General features: G+C 41.1%; 1 protein-coding gene across 1 annotated transcript in view; it reads right to left on the reverse strand.

Annotated features, from left to right (window-relative positions):
• ASTN1 (astrotactin 1) overlaps positions 1 to 11,932 on the reverse strand; it is a 368,181-nt gene extending 356,249 nt beyond the window's left edge. The window contains exon 1 of the mRNA XM_069546136.1: positions 11,474 to 11,932. Coding sequence (XP_069402237.1) covers positions 11,474 to 11,756 — 283 coding nt within the window. The 5' untranslated portion in view covers positions 11,757 to 11,932. The remainder of the gene's footprint in view (positions 1 to 11,473) is intronic.
• Positions 11,933 to 17,611: the final 5,679 nt, after the last annotated feature.

Consider the following 17,611-nt stretch of genomic DNA (forward strand, 5'->3'; position numbering starts at 1 on the left):
AATTTTTACTTACCTTAATCCAAAAACCATTAACATAATTGTGAGACAGCAGTGCTGTTGCCATTAACATCAGGAAAAGACAAGAATTCACATCATCACATTCTTTTTCGACCTTATATTGGAGTTACAACCAGTGCAATTAGATAACAGAATGAAATTAGAGGTAAAGAGACTGAAGGAAAGGATATAAAATTATCAGTATTTGCGTATGATATGTCTATGAAGCTAAAATATTCAGAAGAAGCAACTGAAACACTACTATGATTAGAGATTTAGTAATGTAATGGGGGTTGAAAATTAACACAAACATTAGTAGCTTTCAGATATACAAACATAATCGTTGAAAAATACACAAACACACACACACACTTTGAATATATATATATTCAAAGCTATGGACTTTCCAGTAGTTATGTACAGATTGAGTTCGACCATAAAAAGGCAGATTACCAAAAAATTGATGCTTTTGAACTGTAGTACTGGAGAAGACTTGAGAGTCCCTTGAACACCAAGGAGATCAAACCAGTCAATCCTAAATAAAATCAACCTTGAATACTTATCAGAAGGACTGATGAAGCTGAAGCGCCAATACTTTGACCACTTGATAAACTTCCCCTAAGACTTAAGGTGTAGAAGCCAAAAATAAATAATCATTAAATTACATAAAATTCAAAAGCTTCTGGAAAACCAGCCAACTAAACAAAAACATAGGTGATATCAGAAGACATACATATGCATCCACTTGAGCAAACAATTTCTCTATAATCCACATTATAATCAAAGAGATAAGTGCCTCAGGATTTTAAAGTGCTGCTAAAAATGCAAAGTGAAATAATAATGACATATCACTTTATACTTAGTAGATTGACAAAAATTAGAACACTGGACAATGCCAAGTGTTGGCAGGAGTACGGGGATGTAGGAACTCTCAAACACTACTGATGAGAATATACAGTGGGGCAGCCGTTCTGAGCACACTCTGACAGCACTTAGTCAAATTAAGTGTATATAATCTTCAAGAGCCAGCAATGCCACTCCTGCTGTATATCCCAGAGAAATTTCACAATGATCTCCGAGGAAATGTGCATAGAAATGGCTATTGCAGCATTATTTATAGTGATGAGAAGTTGGAGGCAGTCTGGACATACAGCACTGAATGGACTGGTAAAATCTGGTGGATGGCCATCATGGATCGCTAGACCTATGCTGTCCAATTGGCCTTTCTGCAATGATGGAAATGTTCTATATATGCACTTTCAATATGATGGTCAGTGGCGCCCCACTCCAGTACTCTTGCCTGGAAAATCCCATGGCTGGAGGAGCTTGGTGGGCTGCAGTCCATGGGGTCGCTCATGACTGAGCGACTTCACTTTCACTTTTCACTTGCATGCGTTGGAGAAGGAAATGGCAACACATTCCAGTGTTCTTGCCTGGAGAATCCCAGGGACGGCGGAGCCTGGTGGGCTGCCGTCTATGGGGTCGCACAGAGTCGGACATGACTGAAGCGACTTAGCAGCAGCAGCCTATCATAAGGTTATTTAAACATTAATTACTTAATTTTTTAAGAAAAATTGGTTCCTTAGCAGGCTACAGACTACCATATTGAATAAGGCAGGTATAGAACATTATCATTATTGCAGAAATTTAGTTACAAAGTAGAGTGTTGGGCTGTATTCACACATAGTAACATGAGTGGATCTTAAAATATAGAGTCGACTGAACAGAGTAAGAATCAGAATGTCATTCTATCACATCACCATTTAGTTAAATTAAAACTACATGACCACACAAAACTATTCACATTTCACAAGAACAAATTTAACAGAAGATACACATTAAAAAAATTAGAATGCTGGCCAGTGAGACAGAGTAGCTATAAATTGGAAGTAGGGATCTGTTCTGTATGTGTGTTCAGTCGTGTCCCACTCTTTGTGACCCTATGGACTGTGGCCGGCCAGGGATAAAGAGAACCAAAAAGACAAGTGAGCCCCTGCAGGAGGAGGGCCCTCAGAGATCTATGATAAAATGTATTTTGGATTAGGGAGTACAATCAACTCAAGCCTCTCCATTGAGATTACAAAAGCAAAACAAACCAAAAACAGCGGCCACATTCAAGATGACCACCTGCCAATATTTATAGCAGTATTATTCTTAATCATTAAAAACTGCAAGCAACCAAAATGCCTTTCACGAGGTGAGCAGACAAACAAACAGTGGCATATCCACAAATGTAATATTATTCAGCACTAAAACAAATGAACTAACAAGCCATAAAAAAAAATATATGAATGAATCTTAAATGCATAATGCTTAGTACAAGGAGCAAGTCTGAAGAGGCCACATACTGTGTAATTTCAATTATAAGACATTCTGGAAGAGGCAAAACAAAGTGAGACTAAAAGATTAGTGGTAGCCAGAGTTTGGGGGTAATGAAGAAAGGGCTGAATAGGTGAAAGGTGAAGGATTTTGTGGGGCAGTAAAACTATTTTGTATGCTAATTGTGGATATATGACACTGTATATTTGTTAAAACCCCACAGAACTTTTAGTAACAGTTCAGAGAAAAGAAATTACAAATTAAGAGAAAAGAACAAATTAAGAGAAATTTGTGTACAAATTAAGAGAAATCGTTTAGGAGGTGGGGTGATCCCAGAATGGAATGCAGAATGTGACAAAACATGAACCATTTCATAAATAAATGAAACAACTTCTCTGCAGGAGTAGGGGAGGGATCTAAGTAACTAAGTGACCAAAGGGTCTGTAAGACTAAAGGAACTGTACACAGGAGCTGTACTCTAGCTGGTAAAGTTTTTCCCTATGGGGATATAAGTGAAATTCTGATACTTCCCTACATGTATAGTGGAGTAGAACAATTAAATAAATGGATGGAAGACAGTGGGAACCAGGTTTTCTCACTGTTGGAGTGGAATAAACAAGGGAAGGGGGCTAGAATGATCCACAGATTAGATACACATATTAGACGTTATTAGATAATTAGATAATGGATTATAGCTGGAGACATCAGTATGAAGTTATGCTTAATATACACACAAATGGTTACATATGGAAATATTTATAGGTATGTGTATACATATGACTTAGTAAAGTGAAAGAGAAGTGGAAGTCACTCAGTCATGTCCAACTCTTTGCAACCCCATGGACTGCAGCCAGTCAGGCTCCTCTGTCCATAGAATTCTCCAGGCAAGAATAAGTGGAATGGGTAGCCATTCCCTTCTCCAGGGGATCTTCCCAACCCAGGGATTAAACCTAGATCTCCTGCATTGCCAGTGGATTCTTCACTGTCTGAGTCCCCAGGGAATCCCTATGACTTAGTAACACATATATTTCTTCATTCTGTTAACTGAGAGGGCCTAGAAGCAACTAACACTCAGTGTAAATCAGTATACCTGGTTCCTAGATCTTGGCTTTTAATATCATTTCTCCAGCGAACAAACTTGGGGCTCATTGGAGAAATAGCTGATTCTAGGAATGGACATTGGTGGGATGGGGAAGCAATATACAAGATGAGCTTGGAGCAGCTTATAGTGACAGAAATAGCAAAGTGTTTGAAAATCAAAAACAACAAAAATCTATACGTATTAATGGGGTTATGTCAAAGGAACACAGAAGGCAACTGAAAGAGCTCACATTAGCTAAAGCTCGAACAATTAGAGCAATAAAATCAATAAAATAGTATAGGGTTATAATCCAAAGTATAAAATAAATATTCATGAGTTCATATGATATAAATAAATGATTAAATCAATACATTAATAAGACATAAGGGAAAATTCTCTCCTAGAATAATTCAAAATAATTTATATAGATTCTTGCCCTTCAAAAAGGTAGACCCATAACTTCCCCATTCTTTTGTATGGGATATCTGTAATGAACTCCCTTCAAAGAGAACAACATGGAAACGGGGAAAGAAAAGTAACTTCTCAGTGGAGAAAACTGACAAATTCAGCCAGGTGATCAAGGTCAACAGGGCATAGTGATGAAATGTACCCTTGACATGATGCAATGAAAATGACACTTTACAGCTTCCTCCCCTAAACTCAAAGTTCGAATCTAAGAATGAGAAAATGTTAGACAGATCCAAACATTAGACAATCCAAACAAATGGAGGGACATTCTACAAAATACCTGAGGAATACTCCCCAAAACTTCCAAAATCATCAAAAAGAAGTCTGAGAAGCTCTTATAGTAAAAAGATGCCTAAGGAGATGTGATGATTCAATGTAAGATTCAGGCAGGATTTGGGGGCAGAAAGAAGATAAAAACTAAGGAAACTTAGTTTTTAAAGACACAAACTAAGTAAAAATTAAGGAAATCTGAATAAAGTATAGACTTTAGTTAATAGTGACATGTCAATATTGGTTCTTTAGTTGTAATAAATGTATGATACTAATAAAGACGTTAAGAACAGGAGGAGCTGCACGCAGGGTATATGGGACCTCTGTATGGTCTTTATAATTTTTCTCTAAATCTAAAACTGCTATAAAAATTTCTTTCAGAAAGGAAAAAAAAATTGAGAACTGCCACATATTGGAGAAAACCTTATTTCGAAAGGATACATGCACCCTAGTGTTCACTGTGGCACTATTTACAAGAGCCAAGACATGGAAAAATTTAAATGTCTATAGACAGAGGAATGGATAAAGACAGTGTGGTACCCACACCACACACACACACACACACACACACACACACACACACACACACTGGAATATTACTCAGCCATTAAAAAGAAAGAGAGACATGACCTAGAGACTGTCATGCTGAGTTAAGCAAGTCAGAGAAAGACAAATACATGATATTGCTTATATGTGTAATCTAAAAACTGGTACAAATGAACCTATTTACAAAATAGAAATGGTAGAAACTGAGTCACAGATGTAGACAACAAACTTGTGGTTACCAAGGGGGAAAGGGATGGGGAGGGATAAACTGGGAGACTGGGACTTACATGTACACACTACTAGATATAAAAGAGATAACTAATAAGAACCTACTGTATAGCACAGGGAACTCTATTCAGTACTCTGCAATGACCTATATGGGCACAGAATATAAAATGAGTGGATATAGGTATATGTATACCTGACTCACTTTGCTGCACAATTAAAAGTAACACAACATTGTAAATAAACAATATTCCAATAAAAATTAATTACAAAAGAACTGCCAGAATGTTTGAAGCCCCTTTTCTTTCCCTCTTCCTTCACACCATCCACCTTTTCACCAGAAGTAACACCCATCCTCTGTGTTTTTCTGACACCTTGCTTTTCATACAAATTGTACATGTGCATGTATACTTAAACATGTTGTTATTTTTAATTTTATACAAATGAAATTGTATTTTTAAGCTAGTTGCTATTTTCACTTAATGATACATTTGTGAGGTTTCCCCATGTTGGTAAATGTAGCTGCAACTCATTATTGGTAAATGTGGCTAGATAATACACTATTGAGTGACTATACACCTTGTATACGTCTAGCCTTCTATTAACAGATGTTGGGTTGCTTCCAGGTTTTGCTACTGCCAACAATGCTACCACAAATGTTCTTGTAAATACATGTAAGAAGCCCTGTGTAATAAAAACTTGGAATTGCTGGGGCATGAAGCATGTATATTGTCAACTTTACTATGTAATATATACCAAATTGTTTTACAAAAGTCATCATGTCAATTCAGATTGCCATCAGGAACAATTTAATTTTTCCAAATTTTGTTCCTTGGAAACTTGGAGAGCAATAGAAGCACTTTGGTTTTTTTCTCTCAGTGTATATGATTTTAAAAATATTAACTATATTTATAATATTTATAGTAACAGTGATGATAAATGGCAAGTTTTGGTATATTAAAATTTACCATAGGCTTTAACTTGTTCTTGGAAATTAACTTGCTCAAAATAGAGCTTTTTCTGCTATCTGTGTACATGTATTTGAACTTGGTATTAAAGTGAAGAAACAAAGACTTGGCATATTCCTGCTGAAAAGGTGCCAAGTTCTATTCTTGTAAACTGGCCTTAACCTGAGAAACTACTATACTTTAGGTTTGATTACATTCCTTAAAAAGAAAGTATAAAATATATGTATATTAAAAAAAATATATATATATACTGTAAAACAAGACCTCAATCTTGCCTTCAAAGATATATAAAGAAATTAAGCTTGTATTTTACTTTTCTTTCAAAAACCGGAATTCAGACCAGCTCAGTATATCTAGAAGAGCATTTGAAGCATCGTAAAATTCATCACTCTTGCATTCAAAATTCCTTTGATGTAAAACCCACAGTTCTGTAGAGAAACAGTAAATAGTAACCCTCTCAATACCATAAATTAGTGCATTCTGCTAGTATGAGTTATATGAGTGCTGAATTCCCTACCGTAGGATTGCTACCAGTTACCCTCCCATGTTTTAGATGGGGCTGCCACGCTATGTGAATGTATTCGCTGTTTACCTAGGCAGCTCATTGTAGCAGAGAACAAAAAGAAGGAAAAGGAACAAATTTCCAAGTTTCTTCTTGAATGGGAAAATGGACGGATATGTGAAAAAACAGTGAGATACTTCCTATCAGGCAAAGCTCGAAAGTAAGTAGAAAACTATGTCTGATGTTATATTTGAAGCCAATCAAAAAGCTCAGTAACTGCTATTCAAGCAGCATCACTGAGCTCTGGCAGTGAATTCTAAGCACAAGATCGCCCACTACAAACTTCAGTGGCCTTGGTCAAGAAGCTGAAGGCACAGTGCCTTCTGGATGGCTCCATTTCACAGCGGAGCCTACTCTCTGGGCTCCCCAGTTTATATTTCTGTTGGGCCTTTCTCAGAAGAGCACAGAGCGTGTTCCCTTAATCCCTACTTACCCTACCATGTTCACATGACTGTGGATGCCATTGCATGCCATACAACATGACTACTCAGACCTGGAAACTATGAATGAAGCAGGAATTCCTCGATTCTGCTTAGGTAAGTATACCTACTTAGATAAATACTTCTTGATGAAGTTCACCCTCTCCAGCATTAAGGCTTATGTGAGAAATCACTCAATGGACAAGGATATTCAAAAGGTATTTACATAGAAGCCACAAAGGACTCCTTTATACAAACTGAATATATTTTCCTACTCTATCCATTGCCAGGGCTCCTTTCATTCAACCATGAAAAAGAATAGATTTTTAAAACTTTTGAGACATATGAAATAGTAACTAAGAGAAAGACTTAAATGTCATATTGACCTGAGTTCGAGTTATGGATCCATCAGCTACAGATCCATCAGTTATTAGCTATGTGACCTTGAGTAAGTTACTTAACCTCTCCATCCTTTTCTTTTTCTCCACTATGGAATAAGTGGAAAATCCTCCCGAGTTGACACCAGATCTGTCTTCAAAGCCTGTTCTTTTAACCACCATACTGGCCTGCTCCAGACACTTTAAATAGCCTCTTGCATGCAGGAACTCACTACATCTCTGCAGGCTGATTGATTTATCCTGAGGCATACCTTCTTCAATCAAAAGCCATGACAGCTAAAGCGAAACTCCCAGGCACAAGAGAAACAGCTTTCTTCACTAAGTTTTACACACGCTCAATAGCTGGGTCTGAAACAGAGGAGCATTCCTTTCAAACAGTAATGAGACTGATAAATATGTTCTGTTCACATCACAGAAAACCACACTTCAGCACAGAAGCCATACTTCAGGTTAACCAGTTGTCTCAAAATCAGATATGCCTCCAAAGCTGGAAAGTCTACTGTTTTGAAAGATGAAGATGCAAGATTTTAGTTAAGATATGAAATTTTAATTGGCTAGTTCATCAAAATTTTATAGTCTCCTGAGAGGATAATAAGAATTCTGTAGCTAAATATCTTGAATTAGGAACTGCAGTCATTTTGCATATTATAGAAAGTTTACAGCATTTCTGAAAACAGGGGTTTAGATGACCTAAGAGGTGCCAGATAGGTGCCATAAAAAAGAGGTGCAGCCATCGTACAACCAATATTCCCAGGAAGTATGGCAATCTAGAGATGGCGTGGCTTGACTAAGAACATTCAAATTCAAAACTATGTGTAGCCAAACAAAACACATCTGAAAGTGACATATGGCCCTTTCACCAGAATTTGCAAATCCTACTGCAAATTCAGAGAACAGGAGATAATGCCACCCCCTTCACTGTCCCTCAGAGTTATTCTGCAAGCAAAATTGACAACAGTTTTGACGGCTGAGACAGCCTCTGCAAGTCAGCCTTCAGTGCCTCCTACGTCAAGTCAACCCTCCCCTGCCTGGCTTTTAAGCCATGGGCCACATCCCACTCTCAGAGCCAGACACGGTTGTCTATACTCTCAGACCACCAGACTAATCTCCGTACTACTCCATAGGCATGCTAGTCCCACACTCATTCCTGCCACCATCCTTGGCTCATCCTTTCCATCACCTCAAATGGCTTCACCATTTCTAGGCCAAGCCAAATTTAACCTATCTTTAATTTTGTTAGTGTGCGTGTGTGTGTGTGTGTGTGCACACGCGCGCACTTTTTTCAATTCATGCAAAGAGTACAGAAAAGGGATGAATGAACCCAAACTACTTTGGTGGGTGTAGGGAAGCCTTTATAGAAAGGTGACATGTGAGCAGGGTATAGAAGGAAGAAGGCTGCCAAGTGGAGGAGCGGGAAGAGCATGTATAGAGTCCCGAGAGCCAGAGCAGGCTTGCAGAGATAAAAGGCTGGAGAAGGCTATGGTCAGAAGACCCCAGATGCCTCAATGAAGTGATAGAACTTGATCCTGCAGACAGAAGGATCTGATCAAGGCCCCTAGTCAAGCCCATATCTTCCATGGGGTCTGTTCTTGCCATGCAAGTGTCTTCCTCTGAATTCCTACAGCCTTTAAGAACCTTTAAGAACCACACAATCAGGTGTTATTACTCTCAGCTCTCAGGGTAGGAACCTTTTTTAACTTCTATACCCTAACAGCACGTAAAAGTGCTTAGCAAGTAAATGCTCAGTAAATTCCCAGAACTGACTGATTCAAATTCATCTGGGGGTGGATTAAACAAACCAGGTTCTAGAGATAAGAGTAGGAAAAACTCTATAAATCAAGGTCACTACAGACCTTACTATTGACCACGAGTGACAGGATCCAGAACTACAAAAATTAAGTTCAACAGCAACCACACTTGACTTCCATGAACTTGGACTCCTCTCCTTTTGTCCCCTGCTTTGGCCCACTGCCCCAGCTGAGATTCATTCCTACTTCCCCTGGGAATTCAGAGCCAAAAGGGGAGGTACCAGCATATCTCTGACTCTGAACATACCCCCACTGACTGGGAGGGCAGGGGACAATCAATGCATTTAGCAAATGCATCTGCCCCTGAAATAAGAGTGTGTGTCTGCTCCTGTGTGTCAATGCCAAGTTGCAGGAGGTTACCATAGCAACTCCAGCAGGATGCTGCAGTGGGCAGCTTTGCACAGAGGTGCAGAAAACCCATTCTTTAACATGTGGGCTTTTGCTGTGCACATTGGATCTGAGGAGGCACATCATGGCTTCAGGCCCTGCCTTCGGGATTCTGCAAAAAAGGAAGTGGGACGTTGAGATCTGCTCATCCAATCTTCCTTTTTTCATGTACCACACATGTCCCTTCTCATGCACAGTAAACACTGCATGTAGAGCCCCAAAATAGGCTCTTTAGAAACATGTAATTCCCTACACTCGTTCTTACACTGGATGATAAACAGATTGTGTACTTGCACATCAGCATGACTTCCAACACAAAATTTACATCCACCAAATAACCCAGCAATCATACATTTTAATGAACAGCATATCCACAATGTCAGCATTCCCAGCCAACCCCCAGTTTTTGTGTTATTAGTACATTTCTAATGCAAAAATAAACACCATCAAGACTATAGGTTGGGCTTAATGAGGTCTACCAAGCTGTACTCCAGGAACTATAAACCAACTTTTCAAAGGACCAGGCAGTTTTTGAAATTGTTTTTCCATAGACTGGAGAGTGGGGGTTTACTCAATGTTTCATGTCTCATAGGAAAGAGCATGAAAGGGATGTGAAACACCATTCCATTTGTGGTTCTAACCTACATACAGCCATCAAGAAGCCATGTCCCTACAAAGTGAACTTTAGTTTGTAGGGCAGTCAAACGGATGGAACAGGTTCCTGGACATTATCACATTTCTTCCTTGGATCTAGAAACTTACTGGTGTCTGTCTATTAATTCTCTCCTTGGCAAAATAAGAATGGTGGTTTATAGCAGCACTAAAGACATGGACTGCATGGCTGGCCTGCACAGCAAGGTGAGGTGGATCTGCACGGGGAGAAGTGAAGGACATTTTGGATAGTCCTACTTCCTGCAGAAGTAGTACTAGAGCATCTTTTGCAGCTCAGTAGTGAAAAAAGAGGAGTGGACTAGAAGTAATGTAGAAGTTCTAGTATCTGAAGGAGTTTTGTGGCCTAAGAAAATTAAAATAGGATACCAAGGGAGAGATGTAAACAAACAAAGGAAGGAAGGGCTTCTTGACCAGGGAAGCCATCCTTTGTGCAGGAATGCCTGTGTCTATCTCTCTAACGGAACTTGAGAACAAAGATGCCAATGTTAACAGACCACAGTATGGATGATTTCTTTATTCAAGGAGTTGGGAGATTTGGAGGCATCTGTTACACGAAAGCATGGAGGTAGGACTTGGCAGATTGGACACCAAGGGTGTAAGAAACTTGTGTTCCGAAGGAAGGCCAGAGTGTCAGCAGCCTGTGTGTGCTTAGTCCTGTCTGACTCTTTGCGACCCCCTGGACTGCAGCCCGCCAGGCTCCTCTGCTCATGAGATTCTCCAGGCAAGAGTACTGGAGTGGGTTGCCATGTCCTCCTCCAGGGGAATCTTCCCAACCCAGGGATGGAACCCAGGGTCAGCAGCCTAGTGACAGATAAAGAGCTCTCACTGAGAGAATTCTTGAGAATCACCCAATCTGCCCTGCACAGGCCTGGCTAGGTGACCACTAAATACCTATTTTTAACTGTCCCCAGGAGATGCTGTGGGCGGGGTGGGGGAGGTGGGGGTGGTCCAGGGGGCTTGAAACCAAGAACTGAGCTTGTGGCCTGGGAGCAGGAAAAGGGCTTCTGGGAGTTGAGCTGGGAGCAGCAAAGAAGTGCTCCGGTGCGTATGCTTATGAATGAAAGCCGGGGACGGTTTCAGAGGGACTCGGGCAACCTGTTCCTTGGGGGCCGAGGCAGCGCAGGGGAGGCGGGAGGCCCAGCATCCGGGTCGGATTCGGGGGAGAAGTCAGGTGCACTGAAGCGCCCGCCTGTAGGTCGGCTGGGAGAATGGTCTGGGTACGGGGCGGATCCAGGGAGGTAGGGTGGGGGAGGGGAGGTAGTCGGCGAGTGGGTGTGGAGAGCGAGCCAGAGTGGGGGGGCTGGGGGCGCCGGGCCAGCGCCTCGGGCTTCCTCGACCTCCCCCGGGACTCACCCAACACGAAGTAGGGCAGCTCCGTGTTCTCCAGGTCGTCCACCACGACCATTTCTCCAGGGAAGTCGTTGCGTACGGAGAAGAGGAGCTTGGGTTCGGAGGCCGAGGGGCTGTGCATGATGTTCAGGTCGTTCTCGCGCAGGAAGGGCAGCGCCGACACCGTGATGCTCTTGAGCTTGCACTCCAACTCCTTGGAAGGATCCACGTCGCCGGCGGCCGTGGCCAGCACCGTCGCCGGCCCCCAGCAGCAGGCGAGCAGGGCGCAGAGCCTGGCTAAAGCCATCTTGAGCCCCGGCCGCCTTCCTCCCAGCGCTGCGAAGGTGGGGGAGGCAGCGAGCGGGGAGGGAGCGAGCGAGCGAGCGAGCGCGGGAGGCGGGGGAGGTTGGGGAGGGGATGCGGAGCCGGGAAAGCCCGGGTCCCCCGGACAGAGATGCCGCTGGCCTGGTGCAGGGCTAAGGAGAGCCCGCGCGCTCTTTGTTTCCTGGAGCTGCTTATCTGGGGAAGGCAAGAGGGGAGGTTGGGGGGAAGTGGGGAGAGAAGAAAGAAGGAAGGACGTCGGAGGAAAGAGGAAGGGAGCTGAAGATTCTGGGGAATCAGGTCAGCCCCCAGCGGGCAGCCGGTGCTGCCGCCTTCCTCCTTTGCATCCCCCCAGCAGGAGCACGCTCTTAGCTATTAACTACCTGCACAGCATTTTTTTTTTTTTCCCTAACCATTTTTCCAATGCAAAATCTTCCCTCCCGCATTATCTTCCTGATGGCTTGGGAAGGGCGCGCGCGCACACCCGTTTAAATGTGCTTCCTCAGAGCCAGTAATGAGGGGTCTCTAGATGGAAATTCTCCCCCAGTTGTTTTGTAGATATAGGTGGTTCCATTCTTGTCTGTTTTTACCCACTAAAATTGGACTTTTATACTGGATAAGCGTGTGCTGGAATAAATGCACGTGTGTCTTATTACTCAGCACTAACGGCGCAGAAATACGTTTAGAGGGAATATTTTGTATGTACATATATATAGATAGATTGTGTGAATGACAAATAACAAAGTCAGTGTATTACATACAGATAAGCAGGGAATTAGAACTTTTATTTGCTATTTCTCTTCCGTTTCATTTTTGTTACCAATCTTATCTATGATAAGCAATATAAAGATCATTTGGAGCTGGCTATAATTGATAGAAAAAGCAGAGCTAGCTCAAAGAATTGTTGAGCCTTTAGTTATACAGAATCCAGTAAATAGAACAGAGCTGGAAGAAAATGTGAGAAAAACAAAGTTTCTAGATACCCTTAACAAATGGAAAAGGAATAAAAAATATCCCTGGGCATGGGCCAGGTCAAACCCAGTCCAATCAAGAATAGAACAGGGTAGATAATAAAAACACCACTAACAACAAAAACCCTTGAAAGTTTTGTTTCCATTAGTGCTGGACAGTAATGCCTTAAGTCTTAACAAAATGATGATAGTATACAATAAACTGGGAGAAAAGTGATTTTTGTATGTGCTAGTATCTGATGATTAACTGAACTTTCTCTTACAGGATAACCTTAAACTTGTTTCAAAAGTTTGCCTAAACTAACACAACATTGTAAATGAACTATACTTTAATTAAAAAAAAAAAAGTTTGCCCTTAAACATTTATTCAATGCTGACTTAAATACTGGGTGCTGTAAGACTATGTTATAAATAATTTCTAATCTCTGGGAATTTAATACACCACCATTTTTAAAGAGGATTTCCACTTTAGAACGATTTCATTTTACCTAGTGTCTATTTATTGGCATCTCTGAATGTATGTCCTTTTAAAGAAACAACAAAAAAAGCTTTTGCCATATATTTGACAAGGTTACTCTAGTTGATGAATGGGAATAAAGAAAATGAGTCATATATTTAAGGTCACATTTAAGGAGTGAAAGTCTTGCTTATAAGAAAAGAGATAAAGACTTTATAACAGGTTTTTTTTTTTTAACATATCTGAGAACTATTACCATGTAGCATTGCAAATTACTGCAAAAAGCATTTATCAGCTAATGACTTTTTAAAACTCATCTTTATAGGACATACTGAGATAAAGACCCCATGGTGTCTCTTTTGCCTACTCTCTCTAGCATAAAAACCAGTATTAACTTTGTTACTCAAGGTTTCCCGTTGAAAAATTAGAGTGATAACGAGAAAATACACTTGGTCTTAGAATGTGAGAAATAGCATGAAACTACCAGATCATCTATTAGTCCAGTTTCTCATTTGACAGATAAGGAAGTTGAGGACAGTGAAATAGTGAAGTGGTTTGCATGCTTGCCTGTGGTCAGTCGCTTCTGCTGCTGCTGCTGCTAAGTCGCTTCAGTTGTGTCCGACTCTATGCGACCCCATAGATGGCAGCCCACCAGGCTCCTCTGTCCCTGGGATTCTCCAGGCAAGAACACTGGAGTGGGTTACCATTTCCTTCTCCAATGCATGCATGCATGCTTAGTCACTTCAGTCGTGTCTGACTCTGTGCTACCCCATGGACTGCAGCCCACCAGGCTCCTCTGTCCATGGGATTCTCCAGGCAAGAACACTGGAGTGGGTCGCCATACCCTCCTCCAGGGGATCTTTGTGCATTGCCAGCTGACTCTTCACCTCTGAGCCAGTGGGGGAAGCCCCAGTGAAGCAGTTTACCCAAGATCAATCTGCCAAGAAGGAGTGGGGGAGTGAAGACCACAAACAAGATTTTGCCTAGGGCTCTTTCCACTACAGTTATAGGACATCTAGGTACACCCATGGATAATTTTTGGACTTTAATGGCTCCCAGTAATTCATTCAGTAAACATTTGCATACCTACCATATGCTGTGCATTAGACTAAGCATGGGCAGATTCTAGGAAAAATGCTCTTCGTGCTTTTGAGTAGCATATAATCTATTATTGTTTTGAAATCTTTCTTCCTCATTTTCTGAAGTGTACTGAGTCATTTTAAAAAACCCAAGTGAACCATTTGATTTTCTGATAAGTCAATATTGACTTTACTTTGCCTATCTATAGTTTTTACATGATTACATTTTTACATACTTTCTCATTCACAATCACAAGAGAAAGGGTACATGGATTAAATGTCCATTTAGAAGAGGATGGCAGAAGATGAGATGGTGAGATAGCATTACGGACTCAATGGATATGAATTTGAGCAAGGTCCAGGACATAGGGAAGGACAGGGAAGCCTGGCATGCTACAGTCTATGGGGTCGCAAAGAGTTGGACACGACTGAGTGACTGAACAACAACAAATTGAATTGGAAAGACTTGGAATTTGTGGAAGGGTTGAGCAAGAGGACTATGCAAATGAAAAGAGATAGTATATTGCCAGGGCACTGGATTCCTGTAAATATGCATACACTGTCACGTGGCCTTTTCTTAGGGAAGTAAACACCTAGAGATGGGGAGAAGTTGAAGTTCACGGGAACTAGATCATCTCTTCTGTATGATATTTTACTTTTAAATGGGACTGGGAGAAATGTGTATACATCTAAATGACTAGCTTTGTATACAGGCAACATGATGTAGTGAAGCAATAGACTTGAAGTCAAGTCTCAACTCCATAATTTGCTTATTTGGAGGTGAGCCTGGAACATTATTGGAGAAGGCAATGGCACTCCACTCCAGTACTCTTGCCTGGAGAATCCCATGGACAGAGGAGCCTGGTAGGCTGCAGTCCATGGGGTCGCAAAGAGTTGGACATGACTGAGCGACTTCCCTTTCGCTTTCATGCATTGGAGAAGGAAATGGCAACCCACTCCAGTTTTCTTGCCTGGAGAATCCCAGGGACGGGGGAGCCTGGTGGGCTGCTGTCTATGGGGTCACACAGAGTCTGACACGACTGAAGTGACTTAGCAGTACCAGCAGCTGGAACATTATCATTTTGCATATTAATAACAGATATGTATATATTACATAGCCATCAGTGCAGCTTTTAATACCACTTTAAACATGCATATCATCCTAGAGACAAATCAGTTTGAACCTGGACTATTATTATCTTTATTGTCCTCCTCAATAAAATGGGGCCACTGATCTCTGCCCATCCCACAGGTTATGTAAGTACAAATACTTATATTGACTAAGACACTATAAAATAGCAGGTTCTGTCATCTCCAACCCTGACTTTCTTCCTGAGGTCCAACTTCCATATTCCAGCTCCAATGGCCTTGCTCCCTGACTCATAATAGCTTTTGAATGCTTCTCCTGTTTTTAAACTCTTTCTTAGACAGCTACCAGGTTGATCTTCATGAAATCTTACTTTCCTCATGCCATTCTAGTTTTTTCTTTTCCCACAGGATAAAGTTCAAACACCATAGTTTGGAAATTCAAAAACTGTTTCAAATTTCATACTATTTATTCTGGTAGATATTATGCTTACTACACTGTCCCATTCCCATTCCCTCGCAACACACAAACACATCCCCACCAAATTAAAGTCCGCAATGGATTTTTACTCCTCCCATGCCATTCTGTCCACCACTGTGTTCTCCAGATTCTCTCTTATCTGCAGACGAATCTCAGCCCTTAGCTATGAAGTGAGACTTCCATCACTCCCTTTACCCATAGGTCCCTTCACAGAGTCCTTATGTGCATGCATACGTACACACACACACACACACACACACACACACACACCCTTAGAAGGTCAATGGCCATTTCCCAACATAGTGTCTTACATTTTTATTAGCAAAACAGAAACAATAACGCATGCTTTTTAGAATAGGTGTGAGAAGGAAATGAGACTATGTATATAAAGGATCTAACATTTTAGACAGTTGGTGCTCATAAGTGATAGCCTTTGCCACTCTTCAATTATTTCAGAAAGAAAATAGGCTTCAGAACTTTTTTCATGAGATTTTTTTCCCATGTAGTAACCAAAAGCAAATCAAGTGACTAATACTCTTTGGCATATACCCAGGATAAACGATATGTCCACCAAAAGAATGTACAAGAACATTAATTGCATGTTTACTCATGTAAAGCAAAAATGGAAACAACTATGCATCAATAGCATACAGTCATGTGATAGACTACTACACAGCAATAAAAAATACTGCGCAACAATGTGGATGAATTTTGCAGACATAAGGGAATGAAACCAGACACAGAAGAGGTTATCCTCTAAGATATAATATTTATGAAATTCATGACCAGGTAACATTACTCTTTGATGCTGGAAGTCAGAATAGTGGTTATCTCTGCAGGGAGGGGAGTTTGGGCTGAGAATGTCAGGACAAGCTTCCTGGAAATGCTGTGGGTAATGATCACATGGATGCATGTATAGGCAAAAATATATCAAACAGTACACTCGTGGAATTTGTAACATCTAGTTCAGTTCAGTTGCTCAGTCGTGTCTGGCTCTATGCAACCCCATGGACTGCAGCATTCCAGGCTTCCTTGTCCATCACCAACTTCCGGAGCTTGCTTAAACTCATATCCATCAAGTTGGTGATGCCATCCAACCATTTCATCCTTTGTCGTCCCCTTCTCCTCCTGACTTCAATCTTTCCCAGCATCAGGGTCTTTTCCAATAAGTTAGTTCTTCACATCAGGTGGCCAAAGTATTGGAGCTTCAGCTTCAGCATCAGTCCTTCCAATGAATATTCAGGACTGATTTCCTTTAGGATGATCTGGTTTGATATCCTTGCAATCCAAGGGACTCTCAAGAGTCTTCTCCAACACCACAGTTCAAAAGCATCAGTTCTTCAGTGCTCAGCTTTCTTTGTGGTCTCGTAACGTCTAGTATACCTCACTAAGCTGTTTCTTACATGGCTTTGGACCCTATAGGAGAAGAAAGCAGATGCATTTTTTTTTTCTTTCTACAAGTTGTTTTCTTTTCTCCCAACTCTATACCCTCTTTCCTTCTTCTTTAGAGGTTTTGGAAATTTTAACTTTCCTTCCCTCAAGATTGGTAGTCATTTGTTCAACTTCCCCTTTCCTTTACCCACTCCTTTCTACTATTTTTTTTTATAGGAGTCTCGATATTTGGTGTCTTTTCACCAGGGAAAGTTCCGGGGGCCTCTGTCTCTAGGAAGCGCAGGAGTAAATAACTCAGTCGTTGGACAGTAACAGATTTAGACTTTCACTGGTCCACTTCCATGTTTTATCCTGGGGACTGCTCTCTGACATGTT

Source organism: Ovis canadensis, chromosome 12 (assembly GCF_042477335.2).
Source record: "Ovis canadensis isolate MfBH-ARS-UI-01 breed Bighorn chromosome 12, ARS-UI_OviCan_v2, whole genome shotgun sequence".
Classification (NCBI taxonomy): Eukaryota; Metazoa; Chordata; class Mammalia; order Artiodactyla; family Bovidae; genus Ovis; species Ovis canadensis.